We start from the raw sequence: 24,989 nt of genomic DNA, 5'->3' as shown, positions 1-24,989 counted from the left end.
CTTGAGGGCCTAAAAAGCGTTTCAAGATACAAAAAGTTGCTATATATGATACAGAAAAATGCCTTTTTAATATTTAAAAAGGGAGGTTCCGACCCTCAAAGCACCCCCGCCTTGGCCATGGAAACATTTCTCCTAATAAATGACGAAATATAGAACTAGGAAAAGATGGATCTGCTTACTTGGAAGATTATACTGTTTCGATTATTAAATTGTGAATGGCCAATGGAAGGGTTACGTGGAATTTAGCCGAAAAAATCCGTCTAGAAAGTTATACTTTGTTTTGAAGACCCTAGTTATTATTAATTATTAGAAATTTGTTTTGGGTTTTGTTTTTTTGTATTATTACATTATTTCTAATATAATAATTTTAGTATGATGAAATTATTATTATTACATCATAAACCTATAGCATCAGCAATGGAGTTATTCAAACAAGTTTAAAATTAATCCGTATTGAAATCTTAAATCAATTGGAACAAATACAATTTCAACTTGATTAGTTTATTAATAACAGTCGAAAATTCCTGAACACGCCAGACTGTGCATTTGTATTAATATATTGCAAGTAACTACAAATAAAAGTGGACACTACGTTCAGCTGAGATGTTCGCATCTATTTCAGAGCGCTTTAACTTGACACTGAAACCGTGTAATCATTTTAACACTTAGATTAACTATTACAATAAGTAATGTATAATATAATATAATAGCAAAGATCTATAATCATACCGATACCGATACTGAAATTGACATATATAAACACCCAGACACCGATACTACAACTTTGGGAAGCTAACATTCACGTCACCGTCTGTTGACTTAAATACCTAATTATGCTTTATATTAATTCATCTGTTGATATTAATCAAAATATAGCAAAACATGCATAAATATATCTTTGTATTTTAAAATGCTTTAATCGAAAGCGATATGGGAAACTCAATATAATTTCCATGTTTTTCTTTGATTGCAAGTAGATTCATTCATACCTAAAAGTAAATAGGACCATAACCATAACGTACTTATATGCAAACGTTTTATGTAATGTTCGGCTTTTTTAGAATTGTATTTATTAGCGCTAGTCTCTGTCGAAGGTGTCGCTGCTCGTTAAAAGGTTAACCAGCCTTGATTGCTTTGCCAAGCAAAACAATAATAAGCTAAACTATTATCTAATGAAAAATTAATTATATGATGAAAAATGTAGTAATAATTAAGACACATCTAGGTTACTACTGGCTTTGAATTCGTGTTTTTATTAAAACGAGTTTTGCGTCTCATTCATCCTGAAAAGCCGATCCGAAGACATTTGCGTTCAGCGCGTATTTTCGATATGTTGAAAAATAAAACTATTAATTACTGGAAGCAATCATTTGCTATTTTTATTACATATAGAAAGTAAACAAGTAAAGAACGCGCACATTTTGAGCTTTCAATACTTCAGACATTATGCTTATAGGAACGAAACTTCAAATTTACACTGTCTGTCTATACTACACTATAACGATAATAATATGATTTCCATTCCGATTTCGAGCACGGATGGATACTTGTCTTGACGCTCAGACGGCATTTATTTGCATGTTAGACGACGTGTTGACGTTGAATTTGACGATATACAAATATACAACTCTGAATACGCACGTTGGAATAAAACAGGGAATCATACAAAAAGCGTTCGAGTAAGGCGATATATGGGAACTGTTATTGCTATGCTCTCAATTATAATCGCAAAAAATTATACTATAGTAGTGACATATAACTATTTATGCTTTATAAGCGTCAAGCAAATTTGATGATTGTCTAAGGCAAGTAAATGTGAGCAAAATCAAATATATCATATAATAAGATATGTCATAGTATGGAGCGTATATGTAATTGTGTATTCGTCAAAAAAAAAACATACTGGTCGTCAATGTAAAAGCAGCAAGTGTGGAAGATATAATATCAGCTATAGAAAAGGTATAAAGAACTATCTTTGAATAAGATATGAGCTAACATGAAAGCAAATTCCTCGAATGTGCACGTAAATGATTCAATAATGACGTTGAAGTATGAAAAATCGTTTTACTCTTATGTAATTGCATTTGAACTATTTTAAACTTGTTGCGTGTACTTGTATTTAATATACGTAAATTATTGAATATTATAGTAACGCAATGACTTACCAACGTCTTTTTCTAATAAATTGATTCTTAATATGATATCGCAAAATGTAAAATCACATTGCAAAAATAAAACGAATTTTGGTATTCTGACTCCAGTATATCGAGTGTTATGGGGTACGTTAAGTGGTTCCCGTACATTTGAACCCACGTACATTTGAACCCAAGACAATTGAACCTGCATACTATTGCACTCATGGATTTTTTGTTGTTTTACAGATATTTGAACTCATACTAACCCTAACCTATGGGTTTTAGCACCCGCATATAGATTGAACCCGCGGATATACATATGGGTTCAAATGTACGTGGGCTCAAATGCACCGTCACCCTTTAAGGTACGTAAAAGCTAACTAACGTGAGTCTAACATGCTCAACGCACACTACCACTTGGCCCAAATATCGATTAGGTATTCGGTATATTCGGAGATGGGGAAAAACCTGAGTGTTGACAAGCGTTCTACTAAATGGCTTGACGAGTAGGGGTGTGGCCCAAAGGCCGCCTGTTGCTCACCCCTGCTCTAAATAAATCCCTGGATAACATGTCGTATCGCATTATTCTACCAAATCTCGTCAAATTCACTAAGAGAATCGACAAACATTGTACAGTAACGAATCTTGAACACAAAAACTTGCACTCCTATAAATCCCTACAAAACGACGCTAAACAGTCCTACGCTCAAATATATCATGCACGAGTGTTGACAAGGGCCACATTCAATATCTCGACGGGCCGGGTTGTGGTCCGCGGGCCGCCTGTGCACACCCCTGCTTCAAACAGATCGCTAAATTACACGTCGTATCACCTTATTCCAACAAATCTCGCAAGAATCAAGGAATATAGTACAGTACAGTGACAAATCTTGAACACAAAAACTCGCACTCCTATAAATCCCTCCAAACGACAAGAGTCTTACACTCAGATAGATCTTGCACGATATCATGATATATATTATACAGTTTTACCATTGCCTTGCAACGCACTGCGCATATAATTGCTCCACTCATGTTACAAAGCATCGCGTTGCCGGAAGCAACAACAGACAAGGGAAACACTGAAGGATATAATTATTCAATCAAATCTTATACTCAGTTCATGAGCTGGTATCTTGATAGTTCATATTCATATACAACCTATATTTTGAACCAGGAGTATGTAACATTTTTAGTTGATGGGCCATATAACCAACTTCAGACATTTAGCTGGGCAATACAAATAATTTGGTTTTTCCATGTACACAACGAAATAAATAAATTATCACAATGCAAGGTTTAACGCTGCGACAAGAATAAAAGAAAAAACAATATGTATTTAAACCCAAGTGGGGGACCTCCAGAAGTATGCGCACCAAGATGGCGCACAACCTGAACATAGTATTGTGTATCGGTTCGGATTCAGGTTGTGAGACATCTTGGCGCGCATACTTCTGGAGTGGGTGCCTTTGCTAAACGTGGACTGTCGGATTAGGATTTTATGTTTAATGGGGAAAATATTAGTGTTGACAAGGGCCATGCTAGATGATGCCTGTTGCACACCCCTGCTTTATACTATATAGAGTCTATACAATAACCTAATTTTGCTTTTGATGCGTTTGTATCAGCTATTTTATGCGTCGAGATCAATACCAAATAGCCAGCTAACGAAAGAAAATGAAAATGCATTACAGACAAAAATAAGATTTCATTTGCTTTAAATTAGTGTCTTTTGGCGAATTGTACCTGATTGCGGTTGTTTATTCGTGTCCCCGTAGAGCTGCTTCCTGCCTATCTCACCCCCACCCCTCTTTTACTCCATAAAGAGGCTGAGGCTCAAATTTAAGGAAACCTGATTTAGTGCATTGAAAACTTTGCTTCGTCGTCTTCTTACAGATCACCCACGACCAAAAATAGACTTGTCCGTCCACTCCACATAATTTGAATCGAAAACATTTAAGTGATTTACTCAGCTTGAAGGCAAATATTTTGAATACCTTTGGTACAAATTGGCACAGTAACTTTCTATCTCAGCAGTGTACTTGAACAAGTGCGGGCGGGATTGAATTTGATTTGCTAGGAATGGTTAAAGCTTGGTAGAATATGGAATGTGTGTTTGAATAATTTCATCAAAAATTCAAACTTTAATGAAGTAAAAAACCTGTTAAATTAACTAAAAAATATGTATTAATCAGCATACAAGACAAATGGAAATGATGTTGATTTGTTATAAATATATTGGGCTTCACTTTATATTATTCCATACATCATATCGGTCGGTCTTCCTACTCGGGCAGTATTTCAGCTTTGGTTTGGAACCAACAAGTTAAAACAAACAAATGATCATCTATGAAGAATTATTATATAATCGGCCAAAACAGATAAATCCTACTCAAATAATTAATTAGGTTTTTATCTCTAATTCAAGAGTGTACAACATTTTTTGTCGGTGGGCCATACATGAAAAATTTAGTTTCTGCATGCGAGAAAGGTAAGAGAAAAGTATATGGCTATTACTTAGGCTTACAATATGATAAAGGCACTGGGAAAAAGGCGTTACATTATGTATACATTAAGTATTTTTACGCACGTGAGCGACTTTTCAAACATTAACTGTCGGATTTGGATTTCATTCCTGATAGGGAGAAATCTGAGCGTTTACAAAGGCTACACTAAATGGCTTGGCGGGCCGGATTGTGGCCCGCGGACCGCCTGTTGCACACCCCTGCTTTTTAAATAAAGTTCACAATTTGTCCCACTCGATTATGGTTCAATGTCCTTCAGCACATGTCACCGAACGCGTGCGCTTAGCCAACAAAAATCTACATAAAAGTAAACAAATACACACGATAATTACTTCAAAGTAGATAGGAAGCGCTACTTCGTATAATTAGATAATAATTTTGTTTACTCTGTTTCTTTGAAGTGTTTGTAGGAGGGTTGGAGGAGTGACTCTCGGAAAGACTCTTACGTAGCCGATTTGCCAAATGGAATTCAAAATGCGATGTTTGGAATTTTGTTCAAAATTTGACCATGGTTGAACGAAACACCAAAACTGGAAGGAAGTTAACTACGAAACAAGGATTTGGAATATATTCATTTATCGTTTCCATTCTAGCTAAGTTGAAAATTGGATAACATAATGGGGTATTATTGTAATCTCATATTTTCGGGACGATGAAGTCGTAATTTTTGTCAACGTGTACAGTAGTTAGAAGTTGTAGCCAGAGTTGGACGCTGAAATGTATCGAGCGGGATGAAATGGATATTTTATCAGACGTTACAAAAATAATAAATAAAATTTAAACTTAAATTTGTCGAAGTTTGATCACAGCGTGGTTGGCTTTGAATAGTAAATCAGAACTGCTGAATTGACCATTTTCACAAATCTTTTACCTCAGAAATATAATTCCATCTACGTAGAAAAATCAGGCAATATATAGCGGGCAAAAGAAAATTTCGCAAGAGAGGTTACTCTACCGCCTAGTGGCTGGCACATGAAAAAGTGGTAATACAAAAACAGAGAACCATTTTTTTATTCACACAAAGAACCATCATTTTTTTCAGTGCTCTTTATTTTGTTTTGGACAATCTAATTGTTGTCTTTGCAGGATGTCTCGTGGGCTTTAATTTTGATGCATGAAAATAGAATCACGAAATGTAATTATGGTTAGGACCAGATGTTGGGCTTGTTAAACACTGTATTTGCAGTTAGAAAAATGACTAAATTTAAAATATTTTCAATGTAATTCATTCAGTAGTTGAAACAAGGTCTGTCTCCGTGTAAGCGTAGAATAGCTGTAGACGAATCTATTTTGGAACCTTATATTACCGAAACAGTAATTTTGCCGGAAATATAGTAACGTAAAGTTTTGACTATTTTGCGTTTTTTTTAAAATTTTACTAAGGTTTGATCAATCGTTTTATTGTAGAAGAGGCTTTTCACATTGTGAATCATACAGTTTTATGTATTAGAATTTTAAAATGAACATCTTCAGTGACAGGTGATTGGATTTTGAACATAGGGTAACCTCACACCCACAATTTTTGCATTGTGTATCTCTTATTCAGTTATGCTATATTCATTAGTGCGGCAGATAACAGGCATAATTCTATCGACACCCCTTGCAGTTCCCTATAAATTGCCAGGGTTCGTAAATGGTGAGATGAATCCCAAATTTTCAACGTTGCTCGTATGTCCGATTAGTTTACACAATGTCTTATTCGGGGCAAATGTGTCCCAATCCCAATAATTACACCGGTTTTTGATGACAAACTTGTTCATTGAAGCAAATCATGACGCAGTTTAAAACATTGTTACATGTCTGTGTCAAACATTTGATTTAACCCACCATTTGGCACGTGCATTTCGTAGTGTAAAAAATAATAACAGCCGAAAACCTCCAAAAGCAATTTGTCTTCCTCTGATAATTATAAATTACAAACTTTTATCTTTATTTATGAAACTGTCAATTAGCGTGAACTTCAATACGCAGTTCGTTAAAATATATACCTGAAGTAAAAATGGACGGCTGTTCACAAAGAGCATAAAAGATTCGACCAAATGTTATACGATATCCAAGATTACAAAATTTCTTTTGCTTAAAACAGACCTAGGAATAGGAGAGTTTTGTTTATCTTGCAAATACATTTAGTAAACTACTTAGCTATATTGATTTCTAAGATGTGCTTTTTAGAGTTTCAAATTTCCGATATTTTTGAAGCACTTTGGTGTCAAAATGTTCATTTTAATATCCGATTTCCTTTTGGAGTTACATACACAAAACACCGATTCGAAGATATCTTTCGATAGTCAAAACAGTTATGTTTACTTAAACGGTGCGGGTCACGTGACCTTATAATTTAGTGAAAAATGCAAACAACTCAGGAAATATGCATTTGTCAGTATTTTAACTACATCAACTAGTAAACTTTTCAAACATCAAAATTCTGCATCGAATATATTGCAGTATTTATGTTTCATGTATGTTTTATGTATTTTGCTTGACATGTGAACATTTGGATATTTAGTTATATTTATAAGTGAATATTTATAATTTCACGTCGACGCGAATCTAATAACTATAAATTTCAATTCATATTCACTATTTTTTTAAAGTGTCTGTCAAATGAAAAACACTTCAAAAGTAATTTGTCTGCTACTAATTACAGTTTACACTCATACAATTAGGCATCGAAAATGGAAGTCGGTTTCATTCAGGAACTTTGGTTGTTGTATATATCTGTCTCTAACTGAAAGTGCTACTTAAAACTTCACGTTGGCACCAAATTTTAAACAAATCATTGACTTCCTGAAATGTCTGGAAAGACCAAAAACTTGAGATTTTAATTAACCATTGGAAGAAAAAAATTGAATTTTTCGTCGAATTATATAACACCACAAATGTTTTTATGTATATAAGCGTACTAGAGCTGACTATGTTGGATTTTACTGGTTTGAGGTCTACTTATCAAACCACATGCTCCCAGGTTCCCCATACTGTAATGAATTTATCAGTTAACAGACAAAAAACTAACGATTGTATGAAATATATATCCCCGCCCTACTTGTCAAAAACCTTAAAACCTTACGGCCTTTTCTTGTTCGTTCAAAATATCACTTATAAAATATATTTATTTTAAAAACAGTACTGTACTGTAATAATAGTTTATTTGCTTTTAATTAATTAGTTTGCTAATTGACTTGGATAAGTTTTGTTGCTTTGAAATTGATATCATTTTCCAAATTGGTATGCAACTTGGTAATTAACGTACGTCTGCGGTTAACCATTAAGACACTTACTTGAAGAAAATGCATTATCTAATAAGATTGAGTTATGTATTGATATTTTATCCTTTGCAATCAAAAGGTGTCGAGTGCATGGTAATTAGTTTATTGGCCTGTCAATATTATTGGTTTCAGTGGGCCATGGCACACTGCTGTGTCACTGCTGAGGCCACAAATCTATTAAAAAATTGCTAGTTTTATTTATGTTACTATAATTATTTTTGATTTTAGTACCAGATGCATTTTTTTGCTGCTGATTACTAAGTTTCATTCTAATTATATTAGTAAAATTGTTCATTTTTGTCGAAAGATTTATATTTCCATGTAGTTTTCCCTTGCATGAAATAGTTAAAAGACCACAGAATTTCTGTGCAACGAAAATGGACCACAAAAAGAAAGGGGTTGAAAGCTACTGGTCATTATTGATAAACTTGTAAAGCGTTTATTTCAAATCGACCCCACCAACGATGAAACATTCAGTATAACATGACGTTAAGAGGATCAAATTTTGCCACGAAATGATAATATAATATCGAGTATGTATAATATGGCATTCGGTTTTTTCATATTCCTTTTTCAGTGTTCATCTAATGTTCAGTATAAAGTACATTCTGAGAATATAAAACTAAGCGCAATGAACTTGAAAATCGCATACTTTATATTTTCTAATAAAACTCATGAACAAAATGAAATCGACAAAATAATTCGTACTAAATGTCGAACCATATATTTTAAGAAAATGAAAAAATATATATAACCCAAATTTTGTGCAGGTGCAATTACTATCAGCTGTTGAGGTGTGAGACAAAGTTCATACTCGGTCAAAGGTTATCTGAGTTCAATTTCAAATTTAAAAACAAAAAAAGGGGTTTCAAAATTAAAGCTGTGGAAGTCGAACCACCTACAGCTCTTTTTACATTGAGTCACACCATATACAAATGCTTGATGAAATGCTTTATTGAAAGGCGTCACGCAAGAAGACACTATCGATAAACATGGTGAAACATTAGAATTGTAATTTGACAATCTGAGCTAATATTTTTGGAAGATTAACATTATGCTTTCCTAGTCGCCTTTTTATTTTGTATCACTATACCACATATATCTCCCCCCCCCTTCATCGGCCTTTTTTTGTACATTGACGACACTGCTCCATTTTTATTATCTATATGTCTATCTATCAATCAATCAACAAACGGTCAAACGGAATGTAGAGGACCAAAAGGTAAAAGACGAGTAATTGCAGTTTCAGAAATGTTGGCCATGTTTTCAGTGCACTGCTGTCTATATGCACAGTTCTGTTGAATCACGGCGTGTGGTCTCAAAAGTAAAAGTAATCTCATTAGTTTAATTGTTTGGAGTAAACAACAACCCCGTGTGCCTGTCATTAGATCACAGGTGCATCAATATTTTTGCGACAAACATGAACCAAAATACCAAGGTCATTACTAGATAGTATTAAAGTTCTACCTCACTGAAAATGGCCACACAACGACGAGGTTGTGGAATAAATAGTCCATCGTATGAATAAACACTTCTTCCACTGAGACGTATTGCATGCTATACCCTCTGTTGGAAATTATATAGACCGATTGTGAATCAATGACCTAATAAGGATTGATGATCTAAACAAACTGATGACGTAATTATTCATATTGGCTGTATTTTCAACAGAATAGATCAACTTCCTTTACTGTTTATCGTGACTGATTATTGCACATATGAATGAGACATGCTGTTAACTTATCTTTTGCACTTCTCAGCACGGATCATATTAGAAAACATATCAAAATCCTAAACACGCCATTAATCTCAATATTACGATAGTGTAGTAGCAAACGCGACAAAAAACATTGTAATCTTTGGTGTTTAAGGCTAAGGCTAAAGCGCAGTATTATTTTATTTTTGGTAGTCTCAAATATGGAGCCATTTACAAAAATCTCAAGATCAAAAGATCTCAATCTGTTAATCTTAATTTTACTCAACAATAGTGTGGCTACAAATATGAACGGATATAGAGTATAACAAACGGCCAAGTTATAAGTATTGGGGCTCCCGAAGTATGCGAACCAAGATGGCGGACATCGAAATGTAATATGTGTACTAGGTTAGGGTTAGGCCATAATTTTAGGTATAAATACTACGGGAGGCTCTTGGCTAGTCTTCGAACTGATAATAGGACTAAAATAAGGAAAGTTGGAAAACAATTATCGCCTAACCCTAACCTGTTACCCATGTTACGTTTCGATGTCCGCCAATACTTCGGGAGCACCTATTTATCTTTGGCACAGCTCATTACAAATGTCTTAATAACCCGAAAGCCAAGACTGTGCAGTTTAATCTCGGTAATAATTTCAACTTGTTGGACTTTAACCCAAAACCAGTTTTAAACTTATCAAGTTTGATATTATGACTGTCCAGAAGTCAAAGTTTATATTTTCATTTTCTGATACAATCTATCTGACAGCTCTCACGCTCGTTCTGTATATTTTTAACACAAGAGGTGAGAATAATCGTTTGAGGTTTCCTTTCACGAAGCTGTCAAAAACTAGGTTTACTTAAGCTAGTACTTAAGTGAACATGAGTTTTATTTTAACGAAATATCGGATAAATTTTAACTAGGAAATTGCAGTAAATTGACCGCGTTTTTTTATATTCTATCTAACAAAACCATTTATAACCTCTCAAGAATATTCATATACAGTTATTTGAGAAATGAAATGAGTTTCAGTAAATGACGTCACACTGAGTAACACAACACAATAAACTGGAGCATTGTTTCTTTTTATTCATTTAGGATTATTCTCACATTCACGATAATATGTGGAAGATCGTAGGAATTTTAATTTCATTATTAATTTCAAAAAAGGTCTTGACATTTTTCACAATAAATTACTATCATCCTAGACTCAAAGAACATTAACCCGGCTAAAACACAGCAATTACGTATGCAACAATATTAAAAGAAAAGTAAATCAGCTGAATTTTTGAATAAATTTTTGCATGGAAAAACGTGATTTTCTCTGAATAAAATTCGACTTAAACACTATAATTTGGAACAATTTACAGTTTTCCGAATCTTACCCGGAAAACGAAATTGCAAATCAGTCACTGGAAACCTAGTATTACGGTAATTTATGTCTCAAAATTTCTCTCGAATGATGTCTGATATCCGAAGGGATGGAAGTTATAAAATATTTTAAAAAAAGTGTAATTTATATTGTGCCATCCATATCGGATTGAAACGCTGTAATAAAACGGCGGCGGTTTTAGCCAGCGATTTTTTGGGATCAGTTGCTTTATTAAAATGGAGTTTCGAGTACGTATAACTCAAATAATAGAAGTTCACCTTCGTTGCACAATTTTTACCCATATGCGTAGCAGTAAGTAGCATGATTTCGGATGTTAAAATCAATGTTTTTGAATATGTTCCACTGCGCCCAATCAGGTAAATCACGGTATTGTTTCAATTTTTTGACTCTGTCTATTTTCGGCACTCCAGTAGTATGTGTACCAATATGGAGGTAACTAATTTTGTTCGCCTACTTCACATTAGGTTGAGTAAAAGGACAGAAACTTATATGCAGGGGGTATATTTACTTGGCTCACACAGACAGTCCCCAAACGCGTAATAGAACTATAATGAGGAAAATCAAAATAAAATTTTGGTCTAACCCTGGCCTGGTACACACACTACGGGAATACCCTATTTTTTCATAACCGCTAATTTAGAAGTGTTTGCAGTGAAAACCGAAACAAAGCATGTTTTTGGGCGAATGCGCTGATGCCATATGAACAGTGGGACTATCTTTATGCACCACAGTAAATCAAGTTTAACCGTCGGATAAGTTTAAATAGAACGTTGTTATGAATAAATCAATCAAAATACCGAGAAATGTGTACTCCCGTAGCGTGTGTACCTGGTTAGGTTTAGGCCATACTTTTATTCCGATTTTCCTTATTTTAGTTCTATTTCGAGCTCGGGGACTGTGTGTGTTAGCCAAGTGAATATACCCCATACCCATAGGTTTCAGTTACTTTACACGACTTGATGCAAAGTAGGCGAACAAAATTAGTTACCTCCATATTGGTACACATACTTTTGGAATGGCTAGAAATGGCCTTTTGGGCGGACATCTATGTTCAATTTTTAGGCTGACTAATAGAGTGTCCATAAAGCCTTAATTTTTTTTTAAATTGCAACTGGAATTTATCGATACTATATATTGTTTAGGCCCTCACAGATGTATTATAAGTTAACAACTCGAACAATTACAGATCAAAAACAACAAACTTGGTTAAGATGTATTGAGAACTGACTTTATAACCAATTTAAATTATGAAGGGATTTTATGGACATTCTTATATTCTAGTTTATATTGTATAGTTTGTGTGTGTATTTGTGCAGAATCCCTTAGTTACAATGTCATCCTTATTTATCATAAAATCCCAACATTTGCTGTTCCAAATACTATATGTGTATTTACGTTACTACAAACTGATTAATGAGTAACTTTTTCTTTAGAAATCATAAAACAGAAGACGCACAAAGTTGACTAGAACATAGGTCGAAGCAAGGTTATTCAAACATTAAAAAAGATTATGTGAAATTACCAATAAATGTACGGTTGCTAAAAATTACTTTTTGTGATACGTACCGTTAAATCGGGACATTATGAAATTTATGAAAGACCACTTACGAAAACATCACTGAATAAGCAATTATAACTATATTATTGACGTGAGGATATATTAGAATTGATATGTTTTAAATTAACGCATAAAAGGTAGATTCCAATATTCCAGTTAGTAGAGTCTTGGAAATTATTGCAAGTGTAAATATTGGGTCGCCGACAATGAAGTTATGGGATTCAATAATATTAAACCGCAGCAAACATACAAGCGAATTAAGAATCGAACGACCGGGCAAGTCCAGACTGTTCCAACGACTTAGGTAATTTCATGTTGACTCTGAAATAAAACTTAAGCGATCGTAAGAGCATGTTATATTGTTAACTGAGAGGACAATTGTTATTTTACAATGTTTTAAGTCGTTGATAAAAGGTAACTGAGAAGATATGATAATGAGAAAAGTTTCGGCTAATTGAAACATTTTTAATGAAACATATGATGCGAATTAAACTAAAATCAAAATTTTATGAATCAACAGAAAATACTGAATGCATGAATGACTCATCATTTCTATTACTTACTGAATCTCATTAAACTAAATACTTTCAGTGAAAATTCAATACGCAAAACCGGTGGATCTTTTGAAGTTCAAATACATTTTACATTCATACAAAGCGCTTATTTAATTTATCTGATCTGTATCAATATGTCCAATGTTATTATCAATCTTCTAACTCGCAGGAGAGTCACTCACACAGGAGAGTCGTCGAATTGTTACCACAAATCAATGCTTTTAAAATTCAATGTATCGATTGTAAACATTTCCTTAGCATGGAATTAGAACCTTTAGAGTCGGAGTTTCTAGTAAACCGAAGTCGAGAAATGGAAGCAGTTGGATATGAAATCAGCACAACATTTTTACATTTTGCATATCTGTATGCAATTTTCGCAGAAAGATGTGGAGGTGAAGGAGGTAAAAAATCTCAAGATAGATGTTTTAGCGACTAGACGACATCTGTAATAAGCATTAAAAGAAAACCTACGAACTACGAACAAAATATATGATATTGCTTTTTAATAAAACATTGCTATATTTACTTTCAACCGCAGACACGTTAACCCAGAAATTATCAAAGTTATTCAATTATTTGTACTAGCTAACACGAATGTTTGTAAACTCAAACAAACTTTCCAAACCGCCAACTTCTGACTGATTTATGCCAATACATCAAAGTATGCGCTTTTTAATAATTCCATTGGGATTGGTTCAGTGTCTTTTCTTGTCACATAAGTCTTATCAATCGCGCATTTGGCAAATCCCTCAGGACTACAAGTGACACAAATGACCTAAAATCATTGGAGAGGGCACGCCTCCGACACGCGTCCAGAGATATTTTTTTAAATTTTTTATTGTCAAATAATGATTTTTGTAGATCGATTTTAAAAATATTACATATTCCATGTTATTAAACGAATGAAGCAGATATTATTAGAAGGCTACTCCTTTTTTAGTATGTGTTTTGATTATGATATAGTTTTGATTTTACTTATCTAAGGTAATTCAACGTATTTGTAAACAGTGTCTGAAATATTCTTTCTGATTTGCCAAAATAAAGGAAATTTCATGCACAGCGACCTTTAACATTTGATCTTTGACCTTTTGTCTATTTGATAAATTGGTGCATCGATGTAGATCAGCAGAAAAATCAAAACATTACGTCATAGGAATAAAAAGTAAAGTAATGTTTTGTGCAAATTAACTAATGCTATTTCCCCAAAGACTCGTGACACGGAATTTATCGTAAAAACGCAGTAATTGATAGGCATTTTGCAGTTAATTTATTCATACATGTACATTGTATATTAGATGACGCGATTAAAAAATCTAGTGAGTAAAGTGATTAGAATAATACGATTTTTTTTTGATGTTCTTCCTCGTCTTCGCAACAAACAAGGTGCTGCAGTCACTGGTACCTTTGATTAAGAACAGTGGTTCTCAAACTTTCATTAGAATTTGTCAAGTTTCGCGCCCCACCTCAAAAATAACTAGCTAAGAATAAGCTACAAATACCAGATAGTGAGGCAAAGGTATATTTTATTCAAAAAACACATTGAAAATACGTGAATGGAACGTAAATATTTAAAATAAAGAAACGCAAATATCTAAAATAAGGCGGACAAGATCAAATCTAACAATATTTCTATATGCAACGATCTGAGTCAAAATCAGTTATGAGTAGATGTAGTAAAACCGATAAAATATTTCACATCAGACGTGTCATTCGCATAAAGATTTGTATCATCCGCGATACATATATTTCAATATCATTTGATACCCATACCAGTTTATGCCTAAATCTATCTTGGTTGTACTTTGCATATTTGTCAAGATATATGCGATTTCACTATGTTGTGATCATATCGAATCAATATTTCACACCTTATGAGTAACATTGTTAATAACATGTAATACGTAGAATAACCCGGTCATTGAAGGTGTTCTATTGAATCAGCATTTCCGTTTGACAAACTCATTATGCATTCATAACTGGTTAAATATAGAATAGTCGAATAATGAATTTTGGGATTTATGGCTCGCCCAATTACTCGGCTGTAACATGAAGTAACATGCGTTCAGTTTTATTTTCGTCCTCATTGGTCAAAAATTTTTTGACGCCCCTAATTCAAAGTGCACGTTGCATATTTAAAAAACGCAATAGGACAAAAAACAAACAAACAATAATATACACGTTGTGATCATAGCCAACCTATATTAAACACCTTATGAGTAATCATGTTAATAACATGTCATAAGTAGCATAACTCGGTCATTGGAGGTGTTCCATTGAATCAGCATTTCCGTTTGACAAAACTGCGAACTATTACTCCTTCTTTAACCTTATTTTCATCAAAACAACGGATGTGAACTATCATCCTCATTTTGGCAATTATTCTCGTTTATTTAATATTCGTTTATTTGTTGGGGGCTCACTATTGTGCGTATATGAGAGCTTATTTAAAGGCCTCTTCTGAGCGAATATTGTCATAAATTTCTATCAGTGAATTGGTTTTGATAGCTTTGCCTTATTTCCTATCAGAGCTACAAACCTTACAATAACGCCAATATAGTTACAACAATACTTAAATCATAGGACTACAGACTATAATTCCTTATGTGTTTAAATACTAAATCGATATTCTGACGCTGTTTTTTCCACAAAGTTTTGGTAACTATAATTAAGATTGGCACTTTTAATTTTCCGTTTGCGTTAGGTTTTTGTATAACGCTGCCGTACTCGATGAAGTGATCTCTGAAATTTAGCCATGATATAGCCAAGTTTATTTTTTTCGTAGGCAGATCACAGAATTACACCAATGAATCACAAATTACGAGAAAAAGGTAAAGTCGCGGGGGAAAGAAATGTCATCTCGCAGTGACAAGATGTACAGGTTAAAAAAAGTGAACTACACGAAGTACAGTAGAATTGTGTATAATATATTAAACTATTTTTACCTAAAAATATGTTAAAAATGACACAGAAACGTGAAAGATCACACATTCCGAAAATCATGTTTTACACGGAACATTGTCACGATCTGACTCTTCAGTACCTGTCGGTAACAAGATGTCTGTAATAGGCAAGCTGTAACATAATAAAATAATTGTCACATTTTTTGGAAGCGTTTTTGCGTTACTTGTAAATTTTTACTAATTTCCTTATTGGTTATCGCCTTCGTCATGTCCTCACAAGAACGCAAATTTTTTATAATGACGTAATATGACGCTTAGTTGTTTCTTTTGCTCCGATCAATGTCAGATAAAAGCAGCCACTCTCCCCTCAGGACCAGGAACCCCGCTTACCTTTACCTTCCACCACAAAAAGCTCCCATTTCGTCCTAGTTTCATTGCTTGATAAAGTCATTTCCATGTTGTTTTCACTTTATTGAGCATGAATTGCTTGAACGTAATAGGATAAAACTATAAATACCACTGGAATATTAAACAGGAGGGCCATGAGAACTAAAACACTCCGGAAAGGGGTCACGAGCAATGAAAGATTGGAAACTACTGGTTCCCAAGCTTTTTTCAGGACGACCCCAGATCGAAATATATATTTTTTATGAAACTTTTCAAGCTTCTTTCACTGGACTTTTGAGTTTGGTCTTGTGGTGGCATTAGGTCGAATAAACTAAAACCAAACAATGATGTCACAATAAGCACCTACATTTTCTATAGCATAAGCATAGAGCGTTGCCTATGGGCCTGTTTTACAGTAAGCCATGGTACACGCTGCTAAATTTAACATGGTTTGTCAAATCTTAGATGTTTTGTACATCCATCCTCTACTTCTACTATACCTCAGCGACCCCACCGACCCGATGACCTGTTTGCGACCCTACCTACTTATCACTCCGACCCAATTTGGGGTTGCGACCCTTGGTTTGGGAACCCCTGGTCTAGAGCCTTGTTTAAATCAGTCTCTGTGGGACTGGCAAACATCATATTTTGCTTTGCATAATCTACATTTAAATTTTGAAATGCAAAGTCATTTTATCGTTGGCACTTGTGCATTGACACTTGTGCCAACTATGTGTCAATCAATTTGACAGCTTCAACGTAAGAGGAAGAATATCAATCAAAAACTCATTATTTACGGAAGTTGATCGGGAACTTGAAAATAAACCAATAACAGAAATACCTAGATAGACAAACAGGTGTGTCCATGGTTTGACATATTGCCAATAAACGGTCTTTTTGAAAGCTGTAATGCTTATTTTTTCTTCGGCTGTATCAAGGGTGTGCAAGAGTTTTGTAGCAATGACCAAAAATTTCAACACCTAGACTGGCGGGCCATGCAAGTGTGACGTAAAAAGTTACATTTTAGGAACAATATTTACAGTGTTACAAAAGCAGAAAATAATAGGTCTCGTGCCTAAACTAAAAATGAATGGCAATGAATTATTTTTAGCTAAAACATCAAAATTTGGTCTTAGCTTGATCGGTCAGCATCAGGCGGGACAGATTGATTTACACAGCGGGATGGATATGACGGGCCTTAGTTGCGATTTCATGCCTATATGTCGTCAAAACTATGTTTCGATACCACATTTGCGGGCACATATAAAAATATGGAAACATTGTTTCAGCTTATGAGAAAAGAGAGTACGAATACTTTTATCCGTAAAAAAGTCTCGTAACGTGGAGCAAGTCCTTTTTTATCAATGAATGACACAACTTCCGTTTTGCTTTCCGGTAGATATTTATAGACAGATTGTGAGAAAAACAGTGGTGCAGACCTCATATTATATAACATATATACCTAACACATATTAATGCAAGTATCAAATGCCACACTATATGTAAAAAACGTTAGCCAAACTTATCTGACATATTTTAGGCTTTGTATTATATGTTGTACCAAATTTTTCGATGAAAAGCGACGACGTAAAATGTTGATTATTTTTTACTTTTGATAAAATTTGAACATTGTGTCGTTTTGTATTGTTTCGTACCAAATTTTTGAGAAAACTGGACGGAATTGAATAAATTTTCATAATGATTTAAATATGTGCTATCGATTGGGTTTCTACAAGACCAACTACTTTTCCGTTTTCTATGCTTTTGCGTCGGTGGATCCGTATGCATATAATGCAAGGATGCTGTAGCAAGAGTGAAGATAACTATCCTGAGTAATTCAATAAATAGGCTTTTGTAGACAATAAATTGACCCCCTTGATGTGCAAGAAAATAATACCATCATACATACGAGACAGTATGGATTTTTTGAATAACTTGAACAAAATCCAGACAGTCCAACAAGAATCTTTATTAGTAAGCATGGATGTGGTTTCACTTTACACAAATATCCCCCACAATAACGGTATAGCGTCAATGGAAAAATATCTTGATAAAATTAATAGTACAAAAAAAGAAATATTTTGGATATCAGAAGCAGCTGCCTTGGTTCTTAAGAATAACAACTTTGTTTTTGATGATAACTATTACCTTCAAATTCAAGGAACGGCGATGGGAACCAAATTTGCACCAAAATATGCTAATATTTTCATGGCCGATTTGGAAACTGAATTATTAGAGAAAACCCCTTTTAAACCGAAATATTATTGCCGCTTCATTGACGACTGTTTCATGATTTGGACGCATGGTAAAGAGAAACTTTTAGAATTTGTTAACTTAGCAAATTCATTACATCCGACCATCAAGTTTACTTTCGAATGCTCACCAAATAATATCACGTTTTTGGATGTCAAAGTTCACATCATTAAGGACAAATTAGAAACTGAAATTTTTAGCAAAGAAACAGATTCACACCAATACCTTTCACCATCTTCGTGTCATCCTAAACATATTACAAAAAATATTCCCAAAAGCCTTTTCATCCGAATACGAAGAGCTTGTTCAACTAACGAGTATTTCGATAAGCATGCAGAATTAATGAAACGATACCTTATGAAGAGAAATTATAAAGAAAATTTAATTGACAATGCCGTCCAGTTTGTAAAAAAATTAGATAGACAACTTCTTTTAACTCCCAACACGGAAAGTAAAAATGAAACTTTGCTCCCTTTTATTACAACCTATCATCCAACCTTACCAAATGTTCGAAAAATCTTTTCCGACTACCAATACATTTTAAACAATAACGAGAGATTGAAAGAAATTTTTCCAAATCCACCCAAATTAGCTCACCGAAAATGTCCCACACTCAGAGATAGGCTAGTCAGAGCCAAATTAAAGCCAAAATCACCTGTCAGCAACAATCCAGGTTTTTTTAAATGTGGAAGACAGTCATGCAGTACCTGCCAACATTCTGATGAAACGAAAGTAGCGACAAACAAACAAAAAACTATTCAACTAAAAATTACTCAAAAAATAACGTGCAATACGGAAAACGTCGTCTACTTGATAAGCTGTAAAAAATGTGGCATGCAGTACATTGGCGAAACAGGGAGGCATCTGAAATATCGTATTTCAGAACACATTAGAAGTATAAAATCAAAAAACAGAGACCTGGTCGTCGGTGCTCACTTCAACCAACCTGGACATTCACTGAAAGACTTTAATGTAATTGGAATTGAAAAACTGTTTCAAGACCATATTTACCGAAAAACTAAAGAATCATATTTCATTCACCTACTTGGAACGCATGAACCATTGGGAATGAACATTAAAGAAGTTTAGGGCATTTAGGAACATTTTATACACCGTATATTTTCGTAATTTTACCGAATTTTGTATTATTATAATTATTTTTTTTTTTATTTACTTTTTATTTTCCCCCATGTATTTTTTAGTGCAGGTAATTAAAATACAATCACCAATTTATTTATCTTTCAAATCCCATTGTTGTGATTTGTTATGTTGCCATGACACCCATTTTATGAATGTGCATGAAACTTTCATGTGTTTTTTAATTTTAAATATTTAAACTTAGTGTTGTTAATTAAATTTTCAATCACCACCTACATGAGTTCGTTAACTCACATTGTTATGATATTGTTTTGTTGCCATGGCACCCATTGTATAAATATGCTTGCAATTGCTGTTCTTGCTTTAGTTGAAATATGTATGTCTGAGGAAGTTTGACCGTGGTCAGACGAAACGTTACAGAAATATATTTGTGTTAGTGTGCAGCAAGACTATTTATTGAATTACTCAGGATGATTTAAATATGTTTTGAAATATTCAAAATAGATATAGCATATATGTAAAAGCGTTCGCCAGGTGACTTATCTGTCATATTTTAGGCTTTGGGATATGTTGTTACAAATTTTTCAAAGAAAAATGACAAAAAGTTAAATTTTGATAATATTTGAGTTAGACCTATTTTGGCAATCAAAATATTTTTGGAGGTAAAATGACGGAAATGAATGAATTTACATAATTATGTAAATAGGATTGAAATATTTAAATTTATTGGCAAACATGATTTGCATTTGCGTTTTGCACACGTAATTCTTTGTTTCATAAACGTTCTCGACTGTCAATGTGTAAGTAACTAAGCGCGTTCGTCATATGAAAAAATAAATATATATAACTTCAATTATTACAAATTAACAAATATGTACACTTATTTCAGTGACATCACCTAAATATCATAAATGGCATGTTTGATGGCCGAGAAATTAACTAATATGAAACAATCAGAGAGGTTTTGCAATCGTGGTGTCCGTTTACTTGAGCAAAATAGATGCTGCCAAGTTTCTATGCTGTGATATTCACCTTATATATATATACAATTACTATTGAACGACACTTTAATACTAGATATAAAATAATCAATACAATCTACTAAAAAAACAAAAACGGCAACTTTTAAAAGTATTTTTGAAAAAAAAAGGGACCCAAGATGATTTCCAGGCGACGCTTCGGGTCGCCAGCCATAGGTTGGTAAACACTGATTTATATCATACACCTTGTTAAGAATATGTTTGACTCATAACTATAAAATACATGAAAATTGTATTTTTCAATTCTCTTGTATAACTAATTAAAATGCGTATATCTTGCAAAGATCGTGTTTTTTAATACAATTTGCACCCTGGTGAATTCGCGATAGCACTTATAGCTGAAATTATTGAGCGGGATTTAATTTCCATCATTCCTAGCATTTACCTACGTTTGTTTTGTGAGATCAGATTCTCGATAATTATTTGTATTTGTCATTTCATGATATTTTGGCTCAAAGTCGAGACAATTTGATTGTAGACTGGACCGGAAAACGACCGGAAATGTTAATATGCCAAGTTTATCATAAGTTTCGAATTTGAATTCTTGATATTTTGAAACTTTGGTCTCACATAGCCAAGTTTGCAAGCAATAGCGTAATGATTTGGTTTTTGCGGAATACCTGGTAATACACTGTTGCGAATTTGAAACTATAATTGAAGTAACATATCTTCAAAAGATGATGAGGAAGACAATGTATCAAAGCAGATATATAAAACTGATTTTTTTTTAGATTTGAGATCAACACATACGCCATTGCTTTCACAAATCGATGAATTATAGACTGTGGGATACCGATCGAATGCGGTGTTGCATTCTCATTGGATCTGAATATATGTTTCTCAGAGTATTGTAGAAAACACGTTTTAATTTTATGAAAATAAAATACTAAAATCGTTTAGATTTGAGATCAACACGTACGCCATTGCCTACTCAAATCGATGAATTATAGGCTTTATGATACCGATCGAATGCGGTGTTCCATTCCCAGTGGATCTGAATATATGTTTCTCAGAGTATTGTAGAAAACACGTTTCAATATTATGAAAATTAAAAATTACCGAAGCAAGATCCCTAAGTTCTCAACTAAAAGTGTAACGAACACCTACTCGCCCGTTAAGAGCTATGTAAAACTTTCTGAATACAAATAAATGGACTGGATTAAGATTTGGATTGAATTGTCACATTTTTCACATTTGAAAGGTGCAGAGCTCTGGATATATGATTGGTCGAATTGATAAAAGAGTACAATGTCCAAACGCCAAAAAATTACATCAGCGAAATGAGACTGCTCTCTTACTATATCGTTCCATATTTCCATACGTGGTAGACAAAGCGGAACAGAAAATTCCTCACGTTTTTTCATTCTTGTCACGAATATCTTCCACGTTGAACAGGTGGGACAGGTAGTAATGCAGACATATCAAACCGCCAAATCACGACGACGCTGATTGAAGTCTACTGGCATCGTAATAAAACAATTCTCAACAAGGTTATCTCATGCAAATATTAAATTTCGTTGATAAATAGGATTGTGAATCAAAATTAGTTTCATTATTATTGTTTGAGGTTCATTGTAAATGTGTTTGCTAAGTTGAGAATGGACATGGTATATATGTGGTCCCTAATCGCAATTTGAATGAACTCTTCCGAAGAGGGATATTACTATTAGGCTAACTAGACAAACGGTTTGAGATATAAAGAAAATGCACAGCAGGTAGTGGACCCTAATCTAAAAGTGGATAGATGGTTCCATTCGTCATTTGAATGAATTCATTCGTAAAATGACATATTGGAATGAAATATATAGAGCAGAAAGCAAAAAAGAATACTCATTCGCGTTCGCGCTTGTTATTCTTTATTTTGTTAGGTTCAGGGACACATTAAGTCTAGACAAGTTTTACACCTTTCTACGTGAGTCTAACACGAGAACAAGACGCGTGCCATTACAACCACCAACGTGGGCTATAGCACAGTATAAAAACACGAAAATGTACATCGATTTTCAGTGTATATAAGTTGTTGACTCACTATGAATATACGGAAATCATTAAAACAAAGTCTACATGCCCATCACACTAGTCCAAAAGATGCTTTAAATAGACTCATGTTATTACCATACCATAATAGATAACCATTTGGGTTGTTCAAAATAACGTTATTCAACGGGCCTTCCATATGGTGTTTATTCGAGCTCGGCCGGCTGGATTAAACCTAAGTTGAATGGCCTTAAATAGGATCTTGTGTACGAAGACCCGCCAAAAAACACCTCCGCTATCGCTCAAAATAATAAAATTAGTAATTATCTAGTTAGGATCAGGGTTAGGAAGGTAGATTGCTCTTGAAATTCAAATTTTCATAACATTGCTAACCCTAATCCGAACTGGATAATTACTAATTTGTTATTTTAAAACGTGGCGCTGGTGTTTTTCTCAAATCACACATTTTTGCACTAGTGGTGGGGTTTGTACAAAAGATCGCATAAGTTCAAAAATAGTATTAGCGCCAAAAGTGGAAAACACAATGCACAACTCTTGTGCTCGAGACAAGTTCTAATCGTATAGGGAAAAAAACTAGCGAAGAAAAAGCGTACTTTCTTTGAACGACATTTGAATAGATTTCATCTCCGACGTCGTTTACTATACTTCAAAGAAAATCATCATTTTATAAGATATATGTTTTCCAAAATCCATGCGCATAAGAGCTAATACATCACACTTTAATGTCCAGAATCTTGCTTTATTCAATATCGCCAGGGCCATACATGGCCAGAAAATAAAGTGGACGTTTTAGACTTGGTTCATCTTTGTCCGTCAAGGGGCGATTAAAATTGTTTGCAACGAAATACAAAAGAGATGCGGGCACTTGAATACTCGAAAGTCACCGCTGTGCGCAAACAAAAACTATTTTCGAAGTGAAGGACACTTTAGCACTAAATCTCCCTTTGTTCTGTGGAGTGTTTGTCGACTGGTCTACGTAGTATCCTGCTTTGACCTTTCATTATGTTTGTGACTGGTGAAAAATTGGCGGTGGAAGATGACTTGTTTTGGTCATTTTCTAGTGAGTCCTCGTGACATTTTGGGGTCATTTTCGTAAAATAAAATTGATGCCGGGTTTAGGGACAGACGCTAGCTCACCTTATATGTAATAAAATCAAAACCGGTTTCTTTTTTTTCAATTTTTCTAATTATCCGTGGTCTGAAGTTTGCATGAGACAACCACAGTACTAACAATCACTTTCGAATCTGTTTTGAACATTGATATAAAAGGAAAAGTCAAAATGTTTTCCGAAAACGACTTTACAACTTTCAGATTGTTCTAATTACTCCCTAATGAGTCTTCGGAACTTTGCTTTGGGATAATTCTCGCAAAATACTAAAAAGTGTACTTGATTTGGGAACCAACCACAGCGCAATTTAAAAGCAATAGGTTACGAGGAAGGAAAGATTATGCAAAAGATTACGATTTCCCCTTATTACATGTGATTTAAATAACTTATGCAGATGGAATTGACTCAACTCTGGACTTGCGCTGTCACGAGGCTCTTGTTTTCAAGGGCGTAGAATTTTTAATGCGGGGTTGGGGCTCTGAAGTTTGTAATTGCCAAGTTAGACCGTAACAGCTATAGCGGATCGGGAAAACGTCATAGTCTTGATCGTCTAAAAGCATTTTAGGCTACGAATTTTTTTTTACATTTCAAAATAGGGAGGGGGTTCCTCTGGCTACACTCTGACTGTTTTTATGGGCAAAAGGAAAAACGGAAGAAGTAATATGCTTAAATTTCTTTTGGATAATCTTTAAAATTTACCGATGATTTTTAATTTTGTTGTATGACTTCGAAAAACAAAATTATGTTTCTAGATACAAATCTTTAAATTGAGACAAAACTTTTTCCTGTGCGAAGCAGTTCAATAAGCATGGTTATTCTGGCGTTTTCAATCAATTTGTCAATAGCTCACAAAAACTGAAAAACTATATCAGAAATGCTGGATGGAGGATGTTTCTCTACAAATAAGATTCATGTGTATATTAATAAATATCCAAATTCACTTTGAATTCGAAGAAATAAAGCAAAAAGAAATGAATACAAGAGTAAAATACTCCAAATTTCAAGTTGAATTTACAAAATTGCAAATCTAATTTTATTACGACATAATGATATACGATTACAAAACATCATAGTAAA

General features: G+C 33.9%; 1 protein-coding gene across 1 annotated transcript; it reads left to right on the top strand.

Annotated features, from left to right (window-relative positions):
* Window positions 1-18,394: 18,394 nt before the first annotated feature.
* LOC144429790 (uncharacterized) lies at window positions 18,395-19,756 on the top strand. The gene has a single exon (XM_078117999.1). The coding sequence runs from the start codon at window positions 18,395-18,397 to the stop codon at window positions 19,754-19,756; it is 1,362 nt and encodes a 453-aa protein (XP_077974125.1).
* The last annotated feature ends 5,233 nt before the right edge of the window (window positions 19,757-24,989 follow it).

This window comes from Styela clava, chromosome 11 (genome assembly GCF_964204865.1).
Source record: "Styela clava chromosome 11, kaStyClav1.hap1.2, whole genome shotgun sequence".
Taxonomy (NCBI): domain Eukaryota; kingdom Metazoa; phylum Chordata; class Ascidiacea; order Stolidobranchia; family Styelidae; genus Styela; species Styela clava.
The sequence above is the reverse complement of the archived record's forward strand: the minus strand, read 5'-3'. Positions and strand labels throughout refer to the sequence as shown.